Genomic DNA, 21,751 nt, shown 5'->3' with positions numbered 1-21,751 from the left:
AATTTCAGAGCACCGATCGATTGACTTTCTTACTATAAAAATTGAGTTCTACAATATCCTGGATCGTCGTCACTCCGTTCCTGTTTTCCACTCGTTCCACGACAGTCAAGCGTGGCTTTGTTACCAGACGTTGATCTAGAAGTTATTGGTTGCGTTAGAGGACGTACTGTATACAGCCTTATGGAGTTTGGTGTCTTTGCTGCGTTCTTAGCACTGATATGTGCTGTGGACCTTGTAAGTTCCCACCCGACCGAGGCTTGCTCGACCAATAGCGACCAATATCACATGTTTGGAGACAGAACACTCTACGAACACGTCGGAGGGACTCTGCCGCCGATATCGGATCGTGCACCACAAGGTAAACCCAAAATTTCTCGACGAGTATTGAAAATGAATTTGGGTCATTTTGGTCATAAACTGTGCAACAGATCCGGAAATCTGTTAAAGATTTTGGATAAAATTTAGCGGCAAAGTGTTGGCAGAAAAGTTACGTACAGTTGTTTTAAATGTTTTCAGGTTGTGAGCCAATACAGATATACATGTCAGTTCGTCACGGAGCACGATATCCTGGAGCATCCATTCTTCCCAAACTTGAAAAGTTGAAGAAGATCTCGGAAAATATTGGCCAAACCCACCAACATCCAACATTGTGTAAAAAAGACTTGCAGGTACTTGATGCAAATACAAATGTTTACAGAATTGATGCAGTAAAATGCGTATGGAATCTCTTCGAGCGTTAATAATGTATTTGTACACGGTTGTTTAACCAAATGCATTTAAACAGTTTTAATGTTATGGGTCATGGAAAGCTGAAACTTATGACTAGCTAAATAAACTATCCTATTTCAAAAAGAGCAACTAATTTGAATACGTGTTAAAAGATCTAATTTTTCAACGGTTGCAAACTCATTTACGTTGCATTATGGCGAGAACGAGAAACGAAATCAAAAATAATTGAGTTATACTTGTGCAGGCAATTCGTAACTGGGAAATTTATACTGATCAATACGATCAACGCAACCAAACGGCGTACGGAGCCAACGAAGTGACAGGAGTGGCTTCACGTTACAAAGCATTGTTTCCAGAGTTATTGGCACCCTCCGTCCGCGTGGATAATTTTCAGTAAGATCAAGCCCTTGTACATAATAAATTAAAGCGAATTGGAATTAGCTAGGTTGACTTATCAATTTCGCGATTTTTTTCCTCTCTGAGGGCCAGTGGACGCCAGGGTTTTTTAGTGTGCTGTTTTTTTTTAAAGTTTGTCTGTTGTCGCACCAGATAAAATAAAAGGTGACATATTCGCAATAATTTTTGAAGTTCTGTTTTTTCTTTTTGGTGTGGCACTGTAGACCATACACTTTAACATCCTCATGCAGTATGATGGAATCCATGACATGTAAACTTTATAGTTTTAATCGAAGATTCTTGATTTCTTGAATTGGGATGCTTCAATTCGTAATACGTCTGGCCAATTATATTTGCTTTCGGCTGAACATGTAGGCTAATATAGTTTTGGGTAAACCTATCTTTACTCGTTTCTACCAACATTCCAACCTCAATAAAACAACAGATACCTTATTTTAAATGAAACACTCTTTTTTGAAGTCCATGTGGTTCGTGGCATCAAAAATAATCAACTAGACAATACAAGACTTTGCAAAGAGACTGCACAGTGCATATTCAAGCTTCCGCTGTTAATTATTCACCATGTCCGACAGGTTCTTCAGTACAGACAGACCACAAACAAGAGCATCATTGACATCATTTGTCGAAGAAATGCTTAAGAACCCAGACGACGAAGCAGAATCACAAACCAGAATCAATGAAGCCAGCATTCAAATTCCGCCAACGAATACTGACCAGTTTTATGAGGACAGTTGCAAGAACTACATTCCATACTTGACGAACACAAGCGCATTCACACCTCGTTACAACGCATTTGCCCAAGGTACAATAGTTTGATAATTGTATTGTTAACATCAGCTTTTCCGTGGCATCAACGTACAATTGGTACCACGCAACTTGGAACGTACCCATTTCATAATGTAATAAAAACGTTGGGTTCCTTTTATTCCAAAAACTAGTATGCCTGCTTGTGTATTGTGGGAAAAGTGTGATTGCGGTGCTATACCCTACCACAAAATGCGGGTTCGTGAGCGTTTGTAATTGACCACCTGTAACAAACAGGCACAATTAGTTTTGCCACGTTTAATGGTAAAAACACATATAATCTAATAGTGCATAAAACAAAACAAAGGCCCCTATACAAGCTATCTGTAGAAATAAAAATCACCCTGATTTACTTAGCTTTGCCCATTTAGATCACTTATAACAGATTGAAATAGTGTCCATGCCTATTCGTGTTTTGGTAATATTTGGAAAAAAAACGTTTCATGAACGTCAAATTTAAACACAAAATTCCATTCTTATTATACAGGGCCTCTAATTCAGAGAATCATCAGAAAAGTTGCAAAAAGGTTGGCTATCCCGCGCTCTTCCGTCAATTCCGACGTTCTGTGGTCGATGTACAACGACGGCTGTCGATTTGAACAACAGGTCGACGCATTCAACGGTCCTTGGTGCAGTTTGTTTACTAAAAAGGAACTGAAAGGTAAACAATGCAGTGCTACCAATGCTCTAACATCAAAAATGTGACTCCGCTTTGTATTTGTGTAACATGTGTCCCGACACTTAAGTAATTTTGAGAGCTGAAAATAGGATTTGACCACTGGGTATAATGATGAATTAATATTTGACGTTCTTCTGGTGAAAAACAGCAAATACACACCTTTTGTTTAAAAAGCTTGCAGTTTCTGACGTTTCGCCTTTACGAACGACTAGGCTTCTTCAGAGAGCAAAAACAAAAACAGTAGCAAACCCAAATTAGTTTTAATATTTTTTTAGTTTATCTATTTTTGTACCAAACAAGCTTTATTTACCGTCTAACTCTTTGTGACGCATTAGTATAGTGATATCGAGGGTAGACGTGGATATAGACATGCGCCAGAAAAAGGCATGTAAGTGTGGAAAAAGAAAATGGCGTTTGCCTCCATTTTCCCCTCCTGGATCCTATAACCTAGACTGTATACACTTTAAACACATATCTATCCCAGTTTTGCAATTCTGGCGAGATCTGAAGGACTACGAATTTAATGGACCTTCGCTGCCTCTCGCACTGGAAAAAAATTGCGTCGCCGCGAAGGACGTCATAAGTTTGATGACGTCAACAAGAGACGAGGACAGAAGAGGGGGTGAACGCCCTGCTGCGAAGTTTAGAAGCCTCCACACTGCCAACATCGCAACTCTGGCGTTGTATTTCCGATTGCTTGGGGTATGACATTGAAAACTTTAAAATTTCTGTTGATCAAAAGCAAAGCTGTAGTCATTTTTCTCTATAGTCGTTCCCCGTGTTATATTGCATGATTGTCCAACTCAGGAAAAAATAAAAAAACTGTAAAGTATTTACAAATGATTAACAAGTCCGGATGTATTCAATAGAATATGATTGTTTATTTAAAACTTCCTTAGGCAATATTATACATTTTGATTTCTCACTGTAGTTTTTGTCTTTAGGATAACAAGCCGTTGACTGAACACAACTACGCAACGATGAAGAATCGTAAATTTGACTTCAGCAAAATGATCCCAACCGGAGGCCACTTGGCATTTGTTCTCTACCGTTGTTCAGACGACGACTACAAGATGCAAGTGTTCTGGAACGAACGTGTGGTCGCCATACCTGGATGCCCAGAGTCGTCTACTTCTTTGTGTAGTTTGGATCGGATCCTGGAGATTTATCCCGAGTTTGTTGCTGGATCGACCACGGAGTGCGATCAAATACAGATATGCGGCGAATATTAGTTGAACGTATTATAAATATCAATTTGCAGGATTTAACCAGTGTATAAATTTTAGTGTTGTATCATTGCAATTTTTTGTCTTCATGATATTAAAATATGTTATTACCAAAACTGAAATGCTTTGTTACATTATGGGCGGATTACTGTCAGTTTTAGAGCATCATTTAAAACTAAAAACGGGCAATTATCGACATGCAGAGACAGAAAATATAAGTTGCAGATGGCATGATCAAAAACTGAAAAGTTTCTGTTCTTATTGATTAAATCGTTATATGTAGTGTATCCGTTTGGAAAGTTTTTTTCGTGCACCTTGACTCTCATTTGCAAAATACCCCTATGTCTGGAATCTACGATTGTTTCGGAAAAAATATTTTTGGCGTGTGGTTGTCAGGTTTTAAATGGTAGTTCATGGTGTTGTTGTTGTTGTTGTGACCGGGGGACATTTTAACGTGTATTTATTGCGGTAAATAAATACCTTCATTGCACGTTAGGTTTTATGTTTTGCGTCGATTAGAACGCAGGGAAGTGTGATGTATTTCATTATCGTAGAACGCCCTAAACTAAACAGAGTTGTCCGTACTATAAACAATTGACACTTGACATCCCAGAACAATAAATGTAAATAACCTTTTATTTGGCGCCAGAGGCAAGGTCAATTCCTTGTGTTTTATGCAGTCAGTTTATGACAGGGCAGGGTAGTTAGTACATAATAGCATTACAAGAAGAAGCCAGTGGATGTTGTTGCTTAACCTGTTCTACAGATTTTTTTTTTATATAACGTGAACTCTACAATCTCTGACTTTAGTATCCTGTTTTCTAGTTAACATTTTGTAGAATGGCGAGACTTTCATTAACTTTGATTTTGGCACTGGTATCTTCCATCCATGGTAAGTACGATTTGAGTTTGTCTTGGGTTTATTTACAAAAATCCACAGGCAGTGATACATAGACCTTTAATCGTTCTTCACCCAAAATAATTTAAATATGGTTTTTAATAAATGTGCAGGTCAGGTGTCACAGCGTCTGTTTTCCGCGGTTGCAAAAATGCAACATTATAGTGAGTGTTGTCTCGCTTGGCCGGTTAATCCATTGCAAACATAAAATTAACAGCTATCAGATGTGTTCTGTACGTGAAAGACGCAACTAAACTTTAAAAAAATTTAAAAAAAAATTTAAAAAAACGTTTTTGCTGTTATTTGTATTCGAATTATTCTGCCTTGTTTATGACGTATTTGTTACATTTAAAAAGTTTTGTTCAAGCTACTTTATTTGATAAAACGAATCTTGCAAGATAACTGGAAGAATGAGAGCTTGATTTCTTTGAATCGCCTATTGTTTCTATGGCTAAAGGAGACTCAGTAACGGATTAGCACAAAATATTATAAATAATCCTGAGTCGTCTGTCTGTTTAACGTAGAAACATATATTTCAGGGCTGGAATGCTGGAGATGCGAAAATGCCAGGAGTGAAGCTGATTGTGTCCAAAACGGAGAACTGCAGACATGCGCCTCGGAAACAGTAAGTTTTCCTTTCCTTTCACCTTTTTGTGATCTTGCTTAAGTCTTTCGCTGCATTGTAACTCAACAATAATTGGAATAAATTTCAAGCTTTTAACAATTCACAAGTTTACAATTTTGTTACCAAATGTTTTTACTTTCAATAGGACGCCTGCGAGTCGGTTGTGCGAAGGGAGAACGGATTGACTCGAATTTTCAAAAACTGCAAACAGCAACAAGCATGTTTTAATCACATGTCCGAGGTTATTAGTCAATGCTGTATTTATGCAGCATTTTTGGGCTTCTCATAAATTTTGAATTGTTTTCTTGAACAGAACAAACGCAAGTGCAACCCTCATTCGGCCCCTTCCAGATGTACTTGCTGCTGTGGCACTGACTCCTGTAATATGGGCGAACAATCATGCGAAAGCGGAAGTAAGATTGTTTAGTGTCATGGAGTTATTGAAACAAAACCAAGCTTTGGCAACATGAAGTTTACGTTATTGTTCTCGCAAGCAAATTGTTTCTTAAATTTGCATAGAAATCTTATATTATTTTGTTTTCAGTGTGCCCCGCCGTCCCCAACTCTTTTCCTCACGGTCGGGTTGAGTGCACGAACACAAACAATGCTTCAGTGGGCTCAGTCTGTGAGTTTGAATGCACAGAACGTGGCTACAATGTTCATCCCGCCCAAAACAGCCGAGTTGAATGCCTTCAGTCAGGATCCTGGGACAAACCCAAGCCTTGCTGTGCAAGTATGTTTGTATTTGCAACGTAACACTTATATGTGATACAATCTTATGACGCAATATGAAAGTTGTGTAAGTTTCGCGCAGATAGTATTAACAGAAGTGGTTAGCAAGCAAAATGTGAAGGATAACTTTATTTTTGGAACTTTGTGACAATCTTCAATGCGATGTTGCAAAACAATATGCAGACCTCCAATACCAATTTACGCATTGTTTTTGCAGTGCCCTGCCCTCCCCATGTGCTTTTCGATACGATTGCGCTCGCTCATGGCCAAACTAATGAAACATACAAGAACATAGAAGAAGTGGGAAGGCTTGGATTCAGGTAATTTCAAGCTATGCCAACATTATTGTCGAACGTGGCTGTAAAAACGCGGTGGCATACCTTTTGTTATCCCTGCAAATCCAACAATTTTATTCAAGCTATAGTGTAACAACGTTTTTACTGCCTGCAAACTTGTAATATTGCCAGTAGAAAAAGCTTAGTTAAATTCCATTGAAATTCATTTTGCTTTGGCGTTTTCAAGGAACCTCGTAGTGTCGCCAACCAACGGAACAATGTATGCCAAAGTGGATTTCAGCGGAGACGTCCACGAGTCGAGACGAATTTCCTTTTTAGATACGCTCCACAGAACCTTCAAGCCTAGCCCATACATCAACACACGTAAACAATATTATTTTAAATAGTTAACTACTGATGCTGCCAGGCAATACTTGTCACTGTAAGACAACTTTTCGGGCAAAAATAATGTAATTGAAACGTTTCGGCTGCTGGAGCATTAAATGTGTACACCCTAAGTTTCCTTATAATTCTGTGGGATATTTCATATAACAATGGTTGCCGTTTCCATGGACGCCAGACTAAATTAACTTAAAACACGTTTATTTACTCTATTTACAGCTGACGGCAAGGTTAATATCGGTCATGCACTCACGTGGACCTTGGAGAATATGATGGGTGAAGAAAATGGCGAGCGACCACGCGTTCGTGACGTAATACTTCTTGGGACAGACTCCGAATCAGATGATGACGTCACAGATGGTGTACGTGCTTGGTTGGATCGAGGCGCAATTGTAAGCACTGAACTATACATAGTTGTGAATAAGTTTTAATTTGCTTATTGATAAACTTTCCAGATTTATGCAATGGTCTTTCCTGACCCAGAAGGGAATTTTCCCCGTTACGAGAAGATGCTCGAACTAACTCAGAATCCTGAACATGTTTTTTACTACGAAGGAGACGCAGCCGCTGCTGCGGAAAAAATTTTCAACGATACTTTTTCGCACTTATGCGATAACATCTGTAATCACGTGCTTCATGACCATGAGTAGAGGCTACTAGTTATGTGTTGAATTCTTGCATTTGGTGAAATGACATTCATGGTTTTCGTGACAATGCTTCGAACAAAGTTTGATGTTACTGTAAACATTGGAGTTACTTTGATTGTCTACTAGCGCCAAAATTTTCTTTTGTTCGAATCCAACTGAATAAACGAATCCAAAAAGGGCAGTTACACGCAGTGTTTATCTCTACCAAAGTTAAAACGTTTCTATCAAACAAAAAAGTTTCATGTAGACCTAATTTTTGCATGTTATGACAATAAATAAAAACAAGCGCATATTATTAATTCACACAACACACTTGATCATTGACTGCAGGCGAATCTGCCCCCCTCATAGGCATTGCCTTTTCACTGGGACAGAAATTACTTCAATTGGTGTGTCTGTGAAGCAACAGGCTTCTAGTTTATGTCAGCAGAAAAAAAAAATTAAAAAATTCTACTTCGCTTACATAAGCATCATCAGTTCCTGCGAATATAAATAATAAAACTAACAATACACACAAAAAAGCTACACTTAAGGTGATAAAATTGAATTGAAAACTAGAAGCCAATCGTTCGATGACAATATCGAGACTGCAGTTGTGGTAACAAACACTGCCTGGAAACTTTAAATTGCAACGTGGTTACAGAGGTTGTAAATGGTGGGGGAGATAAGAAAAAATGCACGCTCACACGCAACTGGAAACTCCTGAAGCAAGAACATGTATCTACGGAACAGATATATGCGACAATATTTGGAAATGGAAATGATAAATAAACAATAAAGTCAAATTTATATCATCTTTATGTTTACGGATGCTTGTGTGATTTGGCATCAATAAATTAAGAGGACTAAACCGTCGGTTGTTGAACAAATGTAACAGAAAAGCAGAAGTCCATATATGGGCACTAATGCATTATACCTTTAGTGGACGTATAATGGTGGAGAAGGGCCAAATTTGAAAAAAAATGAAAAAATTTTAGTCAAAAACATGATATCGTAAAGTTATGGCCAAAAGTTCTTTTTTAAATTATTCAATGATTAGATTTTGTCTAGTTCGGGAGGACTTGAAATGCATACATTCTTTTTCTTTGCCCCGTTTGCAACTGAAAGGACTGAGATCACGTATCAGTTTCTGCCAATTATTATGTGTTAGTTTTGCGTTTTGGTTGCGATAAATAGTCGTCGTTGCTAGGCGGCTGTGCGACTAAACCTGTTTTTATTTAATATTGGCATTGGTAGGGTCGGTTTCATATGACCAAATGCGATTTTTCCGGCCCCTCGTCACTATTTAATCTGTTAGATTCATCGTTTTTACCTGTACCGAGTTTTCATTGTTTGTGGGGGAAACAAAGTAAATTTGCTCCTAAAAATATCGCGGATATTATGCCGGGGGGCAGTTCAACGTCCAGTGCGATCAGTTGCAACCACACCTCCAAGTGCAATGATTTGAATCTGTGATATTAAATTATCTTCAAATGGGCACTGTATCGGTAAGCGCTATGGTTTTATTGGTGCCCATGACATTTTACAACTGTTAGGATATATTGTCGATTCATGTAGCAAGTATTAGCGCAAGCAAATAATTTCTAAGCAAAGACAAGATTAACTAAAAATAGACTCAACTTCAGCACATTATTTTTTGTTTTACTATTTTTTCGAGGAGTAGTTTATATGGTACTAAGACAATGCACAGTTTAAACATTGCTAATGTTTTCGTTTCTTGCCATTTTCCTGCCAAGAAAACCGCACAACATATATTTATTTTAAACCCATTTCGTGAGTTTTTAAATACTGTTCGTAGGTGCAAAACCTAACACGTAAGACCTATCTTTCTGTCGATAAAAACGCAAGGGAGTGTGATTTCACCTTTGGAGAAAGCCATAAATCAAAGATAGTTGTCAGAACTGTAAACAGTTGACACTTGACAACGCACACCCGAATATAACATCCATAAACGTTATGTCCGGGCTTGCGGCAAAGTTGTTTTAACCTTAGTTGCGTGGGTAGTTCTGGGCTGGTTTGACCAAAACTTGGTGCATATGATGGCATTGCAAGAATGTTTTAGATGCAGTGGAGAAGTTTAGCGTTAACGCAACTTCATGCAGAAGGTTTTTCCTGCTAATTTTACTATCTGTTCATCATATAAGTATTGACTTTGGTAATAAAATTATTTTGTTTTAAGTATAACCGATTCGTAAAATGGCGAGACTGACATTTCTTTTGGTTTTGGCACTGGCATCTTCCATCCAAGGTAAGTACGCTTTACTTTAACCTTGGGGTATGTATGCCTTTAAAACCGTATTCACGTTTTTGGCCTGTTATATAATAGCTTACCAGTTGCATAGACATTGCTTTATCAAAAGTCTAAGACTATATTGCCTAAACAAAAGGCTAATAAAAGGTGAACGTTTTTTCAGCACTGAATTGTTGGAGGTGCGAAAACGCCCGAAGTGAAGCCGATTGCGTCAAAAACGGGCAATTACAAACATGCACCTCAGAAACGGTAAGTTTATGTTTTAAGCTTTTAAAGCTAGTTGAAAAACTTGTGTTAAGTTTTTCTATGTAATCTGTTCAACCGTTTTGCTTATAAGCTTCGGTAAAAACTGTAAGTTTGAAGTTTTGTCATCCAATATTTTAGGACGTCTGCGAGTCAGTTATGCGAAGGGAGAACGGGTTGACTCAGATCTTCAAAAACTGCAAACAACAACAAGCATGTTTTAACCACATGGCCGAGGTTATTAGTCAATGCTGTATTTTCCAAACTATTTACTGATAAATGCTGAATATTTCTCAAACAGAACAAACGCAAGTGCAACCCTCATTTGGCCCCATCCAGATGTACCTGCTGCTGTAGCACTGATTCCTGTAATATGGGCGAACAATCATGCGAAAGTGGAAGTAAGATGAACTCCATTTTTTTAGTTATGTTAAAATTAGCAAAGCGATCCGCAGACAGCTCATATAGTGGATGTTTTATTAGAAGAAAAAAATATCAATGCTATGGGCGATCGACAGCCTGACAGTGGGCCTTCGGTTTAAATTGTTCCAGTTTTTTCATTCTGTAATCACTTTATTTTTTCGTTTTTGTGGAGTTATTTGAAACCCAAACCTTTTGCAACTTAAAGTTATATTGCTGAATACTGTTGAGGCACATTGTCCACATTGCTTGATTTACGTTTCATACCTCCTGATGAAGGCTGCTGCATAACAGCCGAAACGTCGAAAAACGTCGATAAAATAAAGTTTGTCAGAAGAGCAGTATTTAGCAATAAAATATGCCTGGCAGCGTCAGTAACAATTTATTTAACACAAAGTTATGTTATTTTCCTGTTTATACTTTCTGCGACACGAAGCCAAAACTTCGTTTTGTAGCATACGACATTCAATATTCTTTCTACACATGCTCTTTCTGAGGTGCCGGTCGGACCGAATTAAAACGTGGCACATGCTTGTAAAACTTTTTGCACAAAGAGTAGACGCAACACAAGATTCCTTACGTTTAATTAGAAAATCGCCAACTATTGTCATATTAATTACTTACAAATCACCAAGGTATTGTATTTTGTTTTCAGTGTGTCCTACCGTCGCCAACTCGTTTCCTCACGGTCGTGTTGAGTGCACGAACACAAACAATGCTTCAGTGGGCTCAGTCTGTGAGTTTGAATGCACAGAACGTGGTTACAATGTTCATCCCGCCCAAAACAGCCGAGTTGAATGCCTTCAGTTTGGCGCCTGGGACAAACCCAGGCCTTGCTGTGCATGTATGTTGTGTTTGCAATGTCTGCCAATAACTTATATGTGGAATAATCTTATGACGCAACACAAAGTTTATAGTAAGCAAAATTTGAAGGATAACTGACTTTTCAGAACTTTATGGCTATCTTTAACGCGATGTGGCAAAACAACAGACCTTCTTTCAAATTTACGCATTGTTTTTGCAGTGCCGTGCCCTCCCCATGTGCTTTTTGATACGATTGCGATGGTTCACGCCGAAACAAATGAAACATTTCAAAAAATACAAGAAGTCGGCAGACTTGGATTTAGGTAAACTACGTAAAACGTATACAGTATATATATTATTTATTAATTTTACGCTTGAACCAGGTAGTTACTGTGACTTACCTTTCGTTAGAAAGACTATTTATAGTTGTTTAGGCTATAAAACACTTACGTAAACCCTTTTGTCAAGGTGCAAGTGTCAACAAAATGAATCTCACCACTATGCACATTCGTCAGTAAATTAACATGCTTTCGCTAATGAACCAGTAATAAAATTTCTTTACTGGTGTCTTTAGGAACCTCGTAGTGTCACCTACCAATGGGACAATGTATGCACACGTCGATTTCAGCGGAGATGTTCACGAAACTAGAATAATTTCGTTTTTGGATGCACTCAACGCGAATTTCAACCCAGAACCATACATCAATACACGTGGGTACAATTGTGATTTGAAACACTCATCCTCGGTAATCTTTATCAATGTGTTAACCGCTATGTTGTTTTTAATTTTTTACCACCGGTTAGGATTTTAAATTTAGCACATTATACCAGTTTATGTTGAAGTTTGTTCAGTGAAAACAAAGTTGTTGTTTACAGCGGACGGCAAGGTTAATATCGGTCAAGCACTCACGTGGACCTTGGAGAATATGATGGGTGAAGAAAATGGCGAGCGACCACGCGTTCGTGACGTAATACTTCTTGGAACAGACTCTGAATCAGATGATGACGTCACAGATGCCGTACGTGCTTGGTTGGATCGAGGCGCAATTGTAAGCGGTCACCTATACTGTGGTAAACACTTTTTAATTCGCTTCGTGAACTTTCCAGATTTATGCATTGGTCTTTCCTGACCAAGAAGGGAATTTTCCCCGTTACGAGAAGATGCTGGAACTAACTCAGAATCCTGAGCACGTGATTTACTACGAAGGGGACGCAGACGCTGCTGCGGAAAAAATTTTCAACGATACATTTTCCCACTTGTGTGATAACATCTGTAATCACGTGCTTCATGATCATGAGTAGAGGCTAATAGTTGTGTGTTGAGTTCTTGCATTTGGTGAAATGATGATTTTGGTTTCTGTGACAATGCTGGAACATATTTTTATGTTACCTTAAACATAGAAGTTCCATTTTTTGCCTAAAAGCACCAATACTTTATTTTATTCGAATCGCAATGAATAAATTATACTAAAAACAACATTACATTGACCTTGCCAATGACCAGCCACACGTAGTCAAACGCAACGTTTATTTTCACGAAAGTCAAAAAGTTTTACGAAACAAAGATGTTTATGTAGATAAGAAAAAATGGAAACAAAGCAAATTTGCTGTTAAAATTGTCGCAGACAGGATTGTGTAGGGTGGCCACCTTCTGTGGGGTGAAATTATCTTTACGGTCGTCTATATCGATAACCTCTAAGGTTTTATCGGTGCCCATGACATTTTACCCCTGTTAGGGTATATTGTGCATTTTTTTCAATGTACTTTTAACGTTCTAACTGTGTTAACCAACATTCTTTCATTAACGCACGTCATTTTGAAATTCGCCTTGTTATGATGTTTGTGAGATATAAGCCGATAAGCGCAACTCTCGCACGTTACAGATATTAATCTTTCAAGACCGAAATTTTCTGCTCAATTTAGGCATGAGATTTTATTTTATGTACGGTAGCTGTATGGCATTTTTTCCCGGTCAACACGCCCTTAATTGAGTCTACATATCAACCACTTCGGCCGATGGGCCAGGTAGTTTATGAATTGTATCAATGACCTTCTGTATTCTGTACTCTATTGCAATACGCATCACCCGAATTACCTTGATCTGGCTTACCGAAATTGTCAAGTTTTCGTGTGAGTATTTCAATGTTGAAATAGATGTATAAAAACACAAAATTATTTTGAAAAATATGGTTTTTACATCTCGTTGGAGTGTTTATCATTGGCCATTTAATTCGCTACAAAACTAACGCAGTAATTATTTTTTGTGTAACTATTTTTGGCAAAGTATTTTGTATTGTTCTAAGATAGGTTGATGCAAAGTATTGTTTTGTTGTCTTTGTTTGCAATTTGTAGTCATACAAAGACATGCTATAATGTTATTTAAACGTACATGGTGAGTTTTAACTGTTGTTCGTAGTTGTATAAACGTTTATAACACGTAAGACTTATCTTCCTGTTGATTAATACGCAGGAGAGTGTGATTTCACTTTGGAAAAAGCCCTAAATCAAACAGAGTTGCCTGCACTGTAAACATTTGAAACTTGATATCGCTAACAACAATAAAACTGTCCTTAAACGTTATGTCTGTGTCGGAGGCGGGCAAGGTCGTTTAAACTTTGATCGCTTTGTTAGTTCTGGGCTGGTTTAAGAAAAACGTGTTACAAATAATGCCATTGCAAAAAAGATTCTACATGCAATAGTGAACTATCGTTTTTGACCTTGTATGTCGGAAAATGACGCAATTTTATGTGAAAGATTATTTGCTACTAACGTTGCTGCATGTGCATCATAAACATATTGACTAGGGCGAAGACATCTTTTTTTGTTCCAGATAACGATTTGTAAAATGGCGAGACTGACATTACTTTTGCTTTTGGCATTGGTATCTTCCATCCAAGGTAAGTACGACTTTTGTTAGTTTGGATTACATGTCGTGAACACCGTTTTAAAGGCCCATCGAGTCTATGTACAGCATAAACGGACTCGAATTCGCGTTAAACGATAAGAAGGAAACCATTTTTTCACCGGTGTATCGGCATTTGGTCCACAATCTGCGCGACACGCCCCTGAGTAAACCTGATTGCCCAGTTTAGCTACAGGCATTGCGCTTTACACATCGATATCACGTTCTTTGTTGGTGCGCATTTTTAGTTTTTTTGTCTTCTCTTTGCCGCCACCCCCTCTTTTTAGCCTTTTCACGCTTTAGTATATTTATCATCGTTTTTGCGTTTTACATAATTGTCCTGGTGAAGGTCGGTTGCTTATTAACGACTTATAAACGTCGACCGACTAAATAAGTTTTGCCAGAAGAGTTTTGAATTTATCGAATATTATGCCTAGTAGCGTTAGCAACGAACTATTCTAAAGAAATGCAAAAATAAAATGTGTACTCACTGTTTCCCGTATTCTTAATTTTCGGCCTCGGTAATCTGACAGTATTTTGCATGGAAAATGTTTTACTAAAAGTTATGACTGTTTGTGTTAAAAAAGTTTTTGAAAGTAAATAGTAGAGATATATTTTTAAGCACTCAACTGCTGGAGGTGTGAAAATGCCATGAGCGAAGCTGATTGCGTCGAAGACGGGCAATTACAAACATGTCCCTCAGAAACGGTAAGTTTATGTTTTTGCTCACAAACCTATGCGAAGACTTGTGTACTGTTTTGTTTTAAGTTTTTCTGTAGCATCAAGTTTGAAATATTGTTACTGAATATTTTGTATAATATCAGGACGTCTGCGAGTCGGTTGTACAAAGGGAGAACGGGATGACTCGAATCTTCAAAAACTGCAAACAACAACAAGCATGTTTTAATCACATGGGCGAGGTTATTAGTCAATGTTGTATTTTTCACAATATTTACTCATAAATTTTGTTTTCTCAAGCAGAACATACGCACGTGCAACAATTATTCCGACCCTTCCAGATGTACTTGTTGCTGTAACAGTGACTCCTGTAATATAGGCGAACAATCATGCGAAAGCGGAAGTATGATATTTGTCAACATACCACTTATCATATTTTCCCGCACGTAACTTCTACAAACTTTTATGAGAACGCCGATAGCGCTTTTAAACAAAACCTAACAAAAACTCGCTACATCTCAATAAAGGTATATTCAACTATAGTAGACGTAACACACTCACTATTTTTTATCTTGAATTTGGAATCGCCATTTACTGTAATGCAAATAACTTACAAAGGTATTGTATTTTGTTTTCAGTGTGTCCAGTCTTATCTAATTACTTTCCTCACGGTCGGGTTGAGTGCACGAACTCAAACAATGCTTCAGTGGGTTCAGTCTGTGAGTTTGAATGCACAGAACGTGGTTACAATGTTCACCCCGTCCAAAACAGCCGAGTTGAATGCCTTCAGTCAGGATCCTGGGACAAACCCAGGCCTTGCTGTGCATGTATGTTTGTGTTTCAGACTTGCACGTTGCAATCCAAATAATCAATAAGGATTGAAATATGATAATTTTAATAACGTTTAGTGGATTTTAATTTAAGAGTTTTAAGTCACTTTGCTTTGTCGACCGTGGTAGTTGCTATATTATATAAATGTTACAAAATAATATATAAAGTGAGCTGCAGACAGGGTGTATACACGCACTGTTTCGACCTGTAAGGTCTCATCAGTGCAGCTGTTGATGTGGCACTGTGGTAGCTGGTAGACTAGCAGGCACACAGATTTCCACTTTGTGGTACCTTTCGGTCCCTGTCTGCAGCTCTCATTGATTATTTTGGCTCTTTTGCGTATATAATATACAAAGTATTTTTTTGTGTTTTGTTCTCAGTGCCCTGCCCTCCCCATGTGCTTTTCGATACGATCGCGGTGGTTCACAGCCAAACTAATGAAACATTCCGAAAAATACAGCAAGTCGGTAGACTTGGATTTAGGTAAACTACACATCTATTAGGCGAAAACCAAGCAATTACTGCGGTTTATTTTATGTAAGAAAAATCTGTTTATAAATTGTTTAGGCTGTAACAACATTTATGTAAAGCTTATATGTTATATGTATAGGTGCAAGTCTTATCAATATGCATATTCGTCGGTAAATTAAGAGCTGTGGGTAAAAAACCTGTACTTCAGTTCGTTTGAACTGGTGATTGCTTGAAATTCATTTAAAAATTAAGATGCTTTAGCTAGAAAAAATTGTAATAAAATTTCTTTTAACTTGTGTGTTTAGAAACCTCGTAGTGTCACCTACCAATGGGACAATGTATGCACACGTCGATTTCAGTGGAGATGTTCACGAAACTAGGCGAATTTCGTTTTTGGATGCACTCAACGCGAACTTCAACCCAGAACCATACATCAATACACGTGGGTACAATTGTGATTTGAAAGTCCTTGTGTTAACCGTCATTTGGTTTTTATTTTGTTTATACCGGCGGATAGGATTTTGAGTTTATGATATAGTACTTTTGGGGGATTGTGGATAAAAGCAACTACGCGGGACACAAAAGAAATAAAATGGCATGGGAACCGATAAAACTACAAAGGTTGTCGTTCAGTTGCGTGACTGTATTTTGCGCAAAAAAAAATAAAACTATAAAAATATATAAATAACACAATATACCAGTTTATTTTGAAGTTTGTTCAGTGAAAACAAAGTTAATTGTTCATAGCGGACGGAAAAGTTAATATCGGTCATGCACTCACGTGGACCTTGGAAAACATGATGGGTGAAGAAAATGGCGAGCGACCACGCGTTCGTGACGTAATACTTCTTGGGACAGACTCTGAATCAGATGATGACGTCACAGATGGTGTACGTGCTTGGTTGGATCGAGGCGCAATTGTAAGTACTGGACTATACATTATTGTGAATAAGTTTTAATTTGCTTATTGATAAACTTTACAGATTTATGCATTAGTCTTTCCTGACCCAGAAGGGAATTTTCCCCGTTACGAGAAGATGCTCGAACTAACTCAGAATCCTGAACATGTTTTTTACTACGAAGGGGATGCAGCCGCTGCTGCGGAAAAAATTTTCAACGATACTTTTTCCCACTTATGCGATAACCTCTGCAATCACGTGCTTCATGATCATGAGTGGTTCAATTTGTAGCTCATGTGGTGCAGTCATATATTTACTACAATAAAATGCTTGGTTTTCCTCTCAGTATTGTTGTTGTGATGCCAATAAACGCAGGTTAATTCTTTGACTACAACATATGTAAATATATATTACGCAAAAGTTACATTTTCTTGTTGTAATAAAGACCAGTCACGTACAATGTGTATATATAACTAAAACGTCCTAATGGTTTATTTATACGATATCGTAAATTTAATGCTGAAACATAAAATTTAAAAAAATAAACATTAAAAATTCCCTCATCGGATTTTATTTCTACAGAAACTAGTGACGCGATAAATAGTAAATATAATATAAATTGTATGAAAAATGTGCTTAAATTAAACTGCTCGTTCCTTTTGGTAACTCTTTACTAACTCAATCAAGCCAAGATCACTGAAATTTTCATATTACTGTGTTTATTTGATGAAAAGTATTATAAAAATAAGGACAATCTTGCTCTGAAAAATGTCACTGACCCCCAGGCAAGGACAAGATTACCTAGAAAAACACAAGATTCCACAACTCATTGAGGTGTTTTCAGAGTTTAATTTGACCAATCTATAAATTTATAGTGAATTTCATTATTTTATATGACTATTGATTGCTTTGTATACATTGATGTTGGCACATTTTTACATGATTTTATAGGGAATTTTGGTGGGTCTATTGCACTCTAGGCCAGAAGATCCTTTGGAATTTATTGAAAAGTGCATAAAGACCACACAGGAACACAGAAATTCAAAATGTGTTAGTTGGGACACGTTTATTTCCAAACCTACCCGACTGCCACCAATTCAACACAAACCGCAAGCAACAAAAAAGGTCTTTCAAACGGGTACATTGTGAATTACTTCATCAAAGAATAGAAATGTAGTTAAATTTTTAAAATCTAGAACTACCAGCTCAGAGGCAACAAACATACCATGACCCACCTCGAAGAAGCAATTCTCCAATAAGGTTACCTTCCATTCACAGAGAAAATAATGATGCTTCTTCAAATGTTAGTCCATAAACTATTTATTTTTATACAAACAAGTAATTAAGCTTCAAGTTATAATACTATTTAGTGTGTAAACCTAATAACACTTGCTTTGTTTGTCCATGTTTGCTGCTGGGGTTGCACATATTAATGGACTTCATATAATGTTTGAGGATAAAATAAAATTGTGAAAACAATTTAAAGTTTATAAACATAATTTTAGTTGTTCTGCATTGATGTCCATGTGACTTCATATGTTTTATTTAACATGACAATAGTTACAATAGAATAGACAGTAAGGGATGATTTCTTCCAAAAACGTTTCGCTCAGAAAATGATTTTTACACAGCAAAGGTGCTCCAAAGGTTGCAATATGATACCAATGTTCACAGACAGGATAACATCACAGCAGCATAGTTTACGTCACATTTTCCGCCCGTTTATATTATCACCACCCATTTCCAACAGCTGTCATTAACAGCACAATGTCGGTGACTGCTGTTTTTGACACTGTTGTAGCGTTTGCTAGCAGGACAATGCTTCTGTTTCTGTAAAAGGTTGAATAGTTTACAACAACGCCGCTAAAACAAGTCAGGACTGGCTGTAAAATATTGTATAGTACGGTTTTGAATAAACTAAGGGGAAGAAGCGTTCTATGTCATTGTTCGCGTTGTGAAAAAGTGCTGCGCTCTGTTTTGTTTCCTTTTTCTCGGCGTTGCTCTTCAGGCGTAGCCTCGTCATAGTGGTCTGCACATTGCACTGGGGAAGTTAGCTGGGGTCACGGATTTACTACTTGCTAGGGTTGCTCCAGTGTGTTCATTTCGGGTAACAATTTAGACTGTTGTGTTACTGCAGGCAAGACGCCGTGAGTCAGGACCAGTTCAACCTATGTCCAAAGCTAGTAAAGGTATGTTATTTACCTTTACGCGTTGGTATTTGTTATCTTTAATCCCGTTTTGCTATGTGCAGAAATCATGGAGTCCAAAAAGATTGTATTTGTTGTCGGTAAGTGCGGATTAACTAAATATATCCGACTGATGTTAGGTTTAGGTTTTAAACCCTTAAGTATTAAACTCATACAAAACTTTAGGCAATGTACAAAACCTATTGTGCAGAGGCCAACTTCACTAAAATTTGTCACTTTGTGACTTTTACGAGTTAAATGTTGACAAACGATAAACACACAGAGGCGGTAGGCAATAAAGTATGTTTCAGTAGCAACGACCTTGCTCTGCCACGAGCGCGTGTTATCTTGCCCTTTACCCTTGGGATGACAGATGTGAGGTCGATGGGCTAATATAGAACCGGCATTTCGTGATTAAATTACCTTGTTTAAAAGGTGTCTAGTTTGACCTAGCGAGTTCATTTTGCACATGTATCTTGTCATCCGTAGCAAAAAATATATATGACCAACTATAAAACAAGTTATTATACACGCCTAAAAGCTTTCTATATTTTCGCACAATTTATTGAAATCTTTTCAAAATCTTTATATACGAACTGTAGTCTACCTCATATTGTTAATCACCTTACAACGGCGTAGTGTCAAGCTACGTGTTCTGTGAATAAATTCAACTTTTTCGTTTCATTATTGTTTAACAGCTAACGCTGCATGTAGTCGACGAAACAACATTCTATGAACAATCGGTGTATACAGTTTTTTCTACCCGCGACTAACCATGTTTGTTTGTCCTGTTTTGTTTCAATTCTACTATTAATTGCAACCCGTATTTAATGTTGGGGGAATGTTAATACGTTTAATGAACGGGAAAATGTTTTCAGGCGGTCCCGGGTCTGGGAAGGGTACACAGTGCGAACGTATCGTAGCAAGATACGGCTTCACCCATTTTTCATCGGGTGATCTTCTCAGAGCTGAGGTAGCATCTGGTAGCGAAAAAGGGGCCGAGCTCAAGGCGATCATGGATAGAGGAGAATTGGTTCCATTGGTTAGTAATTGGAATTTTGTACAACGCACTGTGAAATCAGTGTACAGTTACGTTACGAGACTGTGTGTTTGCCTTTCGTCATAAATAAATCATGAGGTCACACCAAATTGAACTCTGTGCAATGGCAAGTACGTGTACAGAGAGTATATTCCGATGGTTTTATGGCATGTTCAAACTTTAATTTTCTGCTCGTACATGTGTGTATATGTTATTACTGTAAATTTAACAAGGGCATTTAAGTTATAAATGACTTACTGTAGTTCTGTATGTGGACAGTGGCATTTTTAATGTGTTTCAAATGCGTATTTTTTGTGAAAATACAGACGACAGTGTTAAAGCTTATCCAAAGCAATATGGAAAAGCACAAAGACAGCAAGGGATTTCTTATAGACGGATATCCGCGTGAAGTGCAACAAGGCAAAGAGTTTGAAAGTATGGTAGGTGCACTTTTGCGAAAAGGTTAACGTAAGGATACCTGTTGCGCTTTTAAGAATATATTTAGTGAATATTTCTTATCCAAAGGAACTTCATAGCGTATGCTTTGGCCCACCCTTGCTAAACATGCTCACCAACAGTTCCACAATGTTGAACGCTGTATCAGCTTGACACTTAAGCAAACTTTATGAGTGTCGTTATAGATTGCTCCGTGTACATTCGTGTTGTGGGTTGACGCCTCACAAGACACCATGGTGAAGAGGTTGCTCAAGCGAGCAGAAACCAGCGGCCGTGCTGACGACAACGAAGAGACGATCAAATTGCGCCTAAAAACCTTTGTCGAAGCCACAGAACCCGTTATCGACCACTACAAACAGCAGGGGAAAATAGAGCGGGTAACAATGTTGTTTAAACCCGAACTTAACTCGGCTTGTTTAAAATGTCGGCACACAAGCTAGTTTATTCATTTGCTGTGTGTACAAATAGATCGTTGATGTAGTCTGTTCTACAGTGTCGAAAACCTTGCTCAAACAAGTTACTTAATAGTGGTATTCTTGCTGTATGGCATCGTATGTTAAAAGAACTGTTCTTCTTGCTTGTGGTTACGAGATTTTTATTACAATCAACGTTAACATCGATCCGGCGAGACTTCTTCAAAAAGTTACTTTATTTAAAGGTGAACTCCGAACAGGACGTTGACACTGTGTTCGGAGAGGTCCAGGCTATATTCGACAAATACGTATTGTAGATAAAACTCTTACCACCCAAAGTTTTTAAGCCATAGCATGCAAGAATAACCATTGATAGATGAACAGAAAAATTCACCGGATTCTACAAAATGTTTAATGTTTTGTTTCAAAATCTGCGTTTCTTCAAAAAAAAATGTCGCTGTAATTGTTTTTAGTTTTATGTCTGTATGCAATTGGTGCCTAGAATTTATGCTGTGAAAACCGTCTGTACTTAACTGTGTTCCTCTTGAAGGTAACATAATACTGTATTTTTATGACACTGCATGTCATCCAATACTGCTTCCCGTATCATTGCAGTATTTTAATCATCGTTTGTTTGTTGCAAGATTTTATTTACTGCATGTCTTATACATGGTTTAATAAAATATAACTATGTTCGTTCGAAGCGTACAATGCGATGTGAATT

At 37.7% G+C, this 21,751-nt stretch overlaps 5 protein-coding genes across 5 annotated transcripts; all 5 read left to right on the top strand.

The window, feature by feature from the left end:
* The first annotated feature begins 125 nt into the window (after positions 1 to 125).
* On the top strand, positions 126 to 4,063 carry LOC145913610 (multiple inositol polyphosphate phosphatase 1-like). The gene is made up of 7 exons (XM_083001330.1): positions 126 to 358; positions 517 to 668; positions 974 to 1,122; positions 1,719 to 1,948; positions 2,438 to 2,611; positions 3,114 to 3,331; positions 3,574 to 4,063. The coding sequence occupies exons 1-7, from the start codon at positions 181 to 183 to the stop codon at positions 3,859 to 3,861; spliced, it is 1,389 nt and encodes a 462-aa protein (XP_082857456.1). The 5' UTR covers positions 126 to 180; the 3' UTR covers positions 3,862 to 4,063.
* A 632-nt stretch (positions 4,064 to 4,695) lies between these two features.
* LOC145914561 (uncharacterized) lies at positions 4,696 to 7,437 on the top strand. Its single transcript, XM_083002383.1, has 10 exons — positions 4,696 to 4,747; positions 4,867 to 4,917; positions 5,293 to 5,378; positions 5,524 to 5,619; positions 5,692 to 5,791; positions 5,923 to 6,111; positions 6,328 to 6,430; positions 6,633 to 6,769; positions 7,007 to 7,179; positions 7,243 to 7,437. The coding sequence occupies exons 1-10, from the start codon at positions 4,696 to 4,698 to the stop codon at positions 7,435 to 7,437; spliced, it is 1,182 nt and encodes a 393-aa protein (XP_082858509.1).
* Positions 7,438 to 9,630: 2,193 nt separating this feature from the next.
* On the top strand, positions 9,631 to 12,454 carry LOC145914560 (uncharacterized). The gene is made up of 9 exons (XM_083002381.1): positions 9,631 to 9,682; positions 9,849 to 9,934; positions 10,070 to 10,165; positions 10,230 to 10,329; positions 11,004 to 11,192; positions 11,373 to 11,475; positions 11,727 to 11,863; positions 12,029 to 12,201; positions 12,260 to 12,454. The coding sequence occupies exons 1-9, from the start codon at positions 9,631 to 9,633 to the stop codon at positions 12,452 to 12,454; spliced, it is 1,131 nt and encodes a 376-aa protein (XP_082858507.1).
* Positions 12,455 to 13,997: 1,543 nt separating this feature from the next.
* LOC145914559 (uncharacterized) lies at positions 13,998 to 17,224 on the top strand. Its single transcript, XM_083002380.1, has 9 exons — positions 13,998 to 14,049; positions 14,677 to 14,762; positions 14,879 to 14,974; positions 15,036 to 15,135; positions 15,371 to 15,559; positions 15,944 to 16,046; positions 16,340 to 16,476; positions 16,782 to 16,954; positions 17,018 to 17,224. Exons 1-9 carry the CDS (start codon positions 13,998 to 14,000, stop codon positions 17,222 to 17,224), a joined length of 1,143 nt encoding a protein of 380 aa, XP_082858506.1.
* A 442-nt stretch (positions 17,225 to 17,666) lies between these two features.
* LOC145914794 (adenylate kinase isoenzyme 1-like) lies at positions 17,667 to 21,724 on the top strand. Its single transcript, XM_083002640.1, has 9 exons — positions 17,667 to 17,767; positions 17,885 to 18,071; positions 18,130 to 18,236; positions 19,071 to 19,122; positions 19,185 to 19,220; positions 19,998 to 20,161; positions 20,485 to 20,598; positions 20,800 to 20,991; positions 21,273 to 21,724. Exons 1-9 carry the CDS (start codon positions 17,702 to 17,704, stop codon positions 21,342 to 21,344), a joined length of 990 nt encoding a protein of 329 aa, XP_082858766.1. The 5' UTR covers positions 17,667 to 17,701; the 3' UTR covers positions 21,345 to 21,724.
* Positions 21,725 to 21,751: the final 27 nt, after the last annotated feature.

The sequence above is a fragment of the Ascidia mentula genome, chromosome 9 (assembly GCF_947561715.1).
Source record: "Ascidia mentula chromosome 9, kaAscMent1.1, whole genome shotgun sequence".
NCBI lineage: Eukaryota > Metazoa > Chordata > Ascidiacea > Phlebobranchia > Ascidiidae > Ascidia > Ascidia mentula.
The sequence above is the reverse complement of the archived record's forward strand: the minus strand, read 5'-3'. Positions and strand labels throughout refer to the sequence as shown.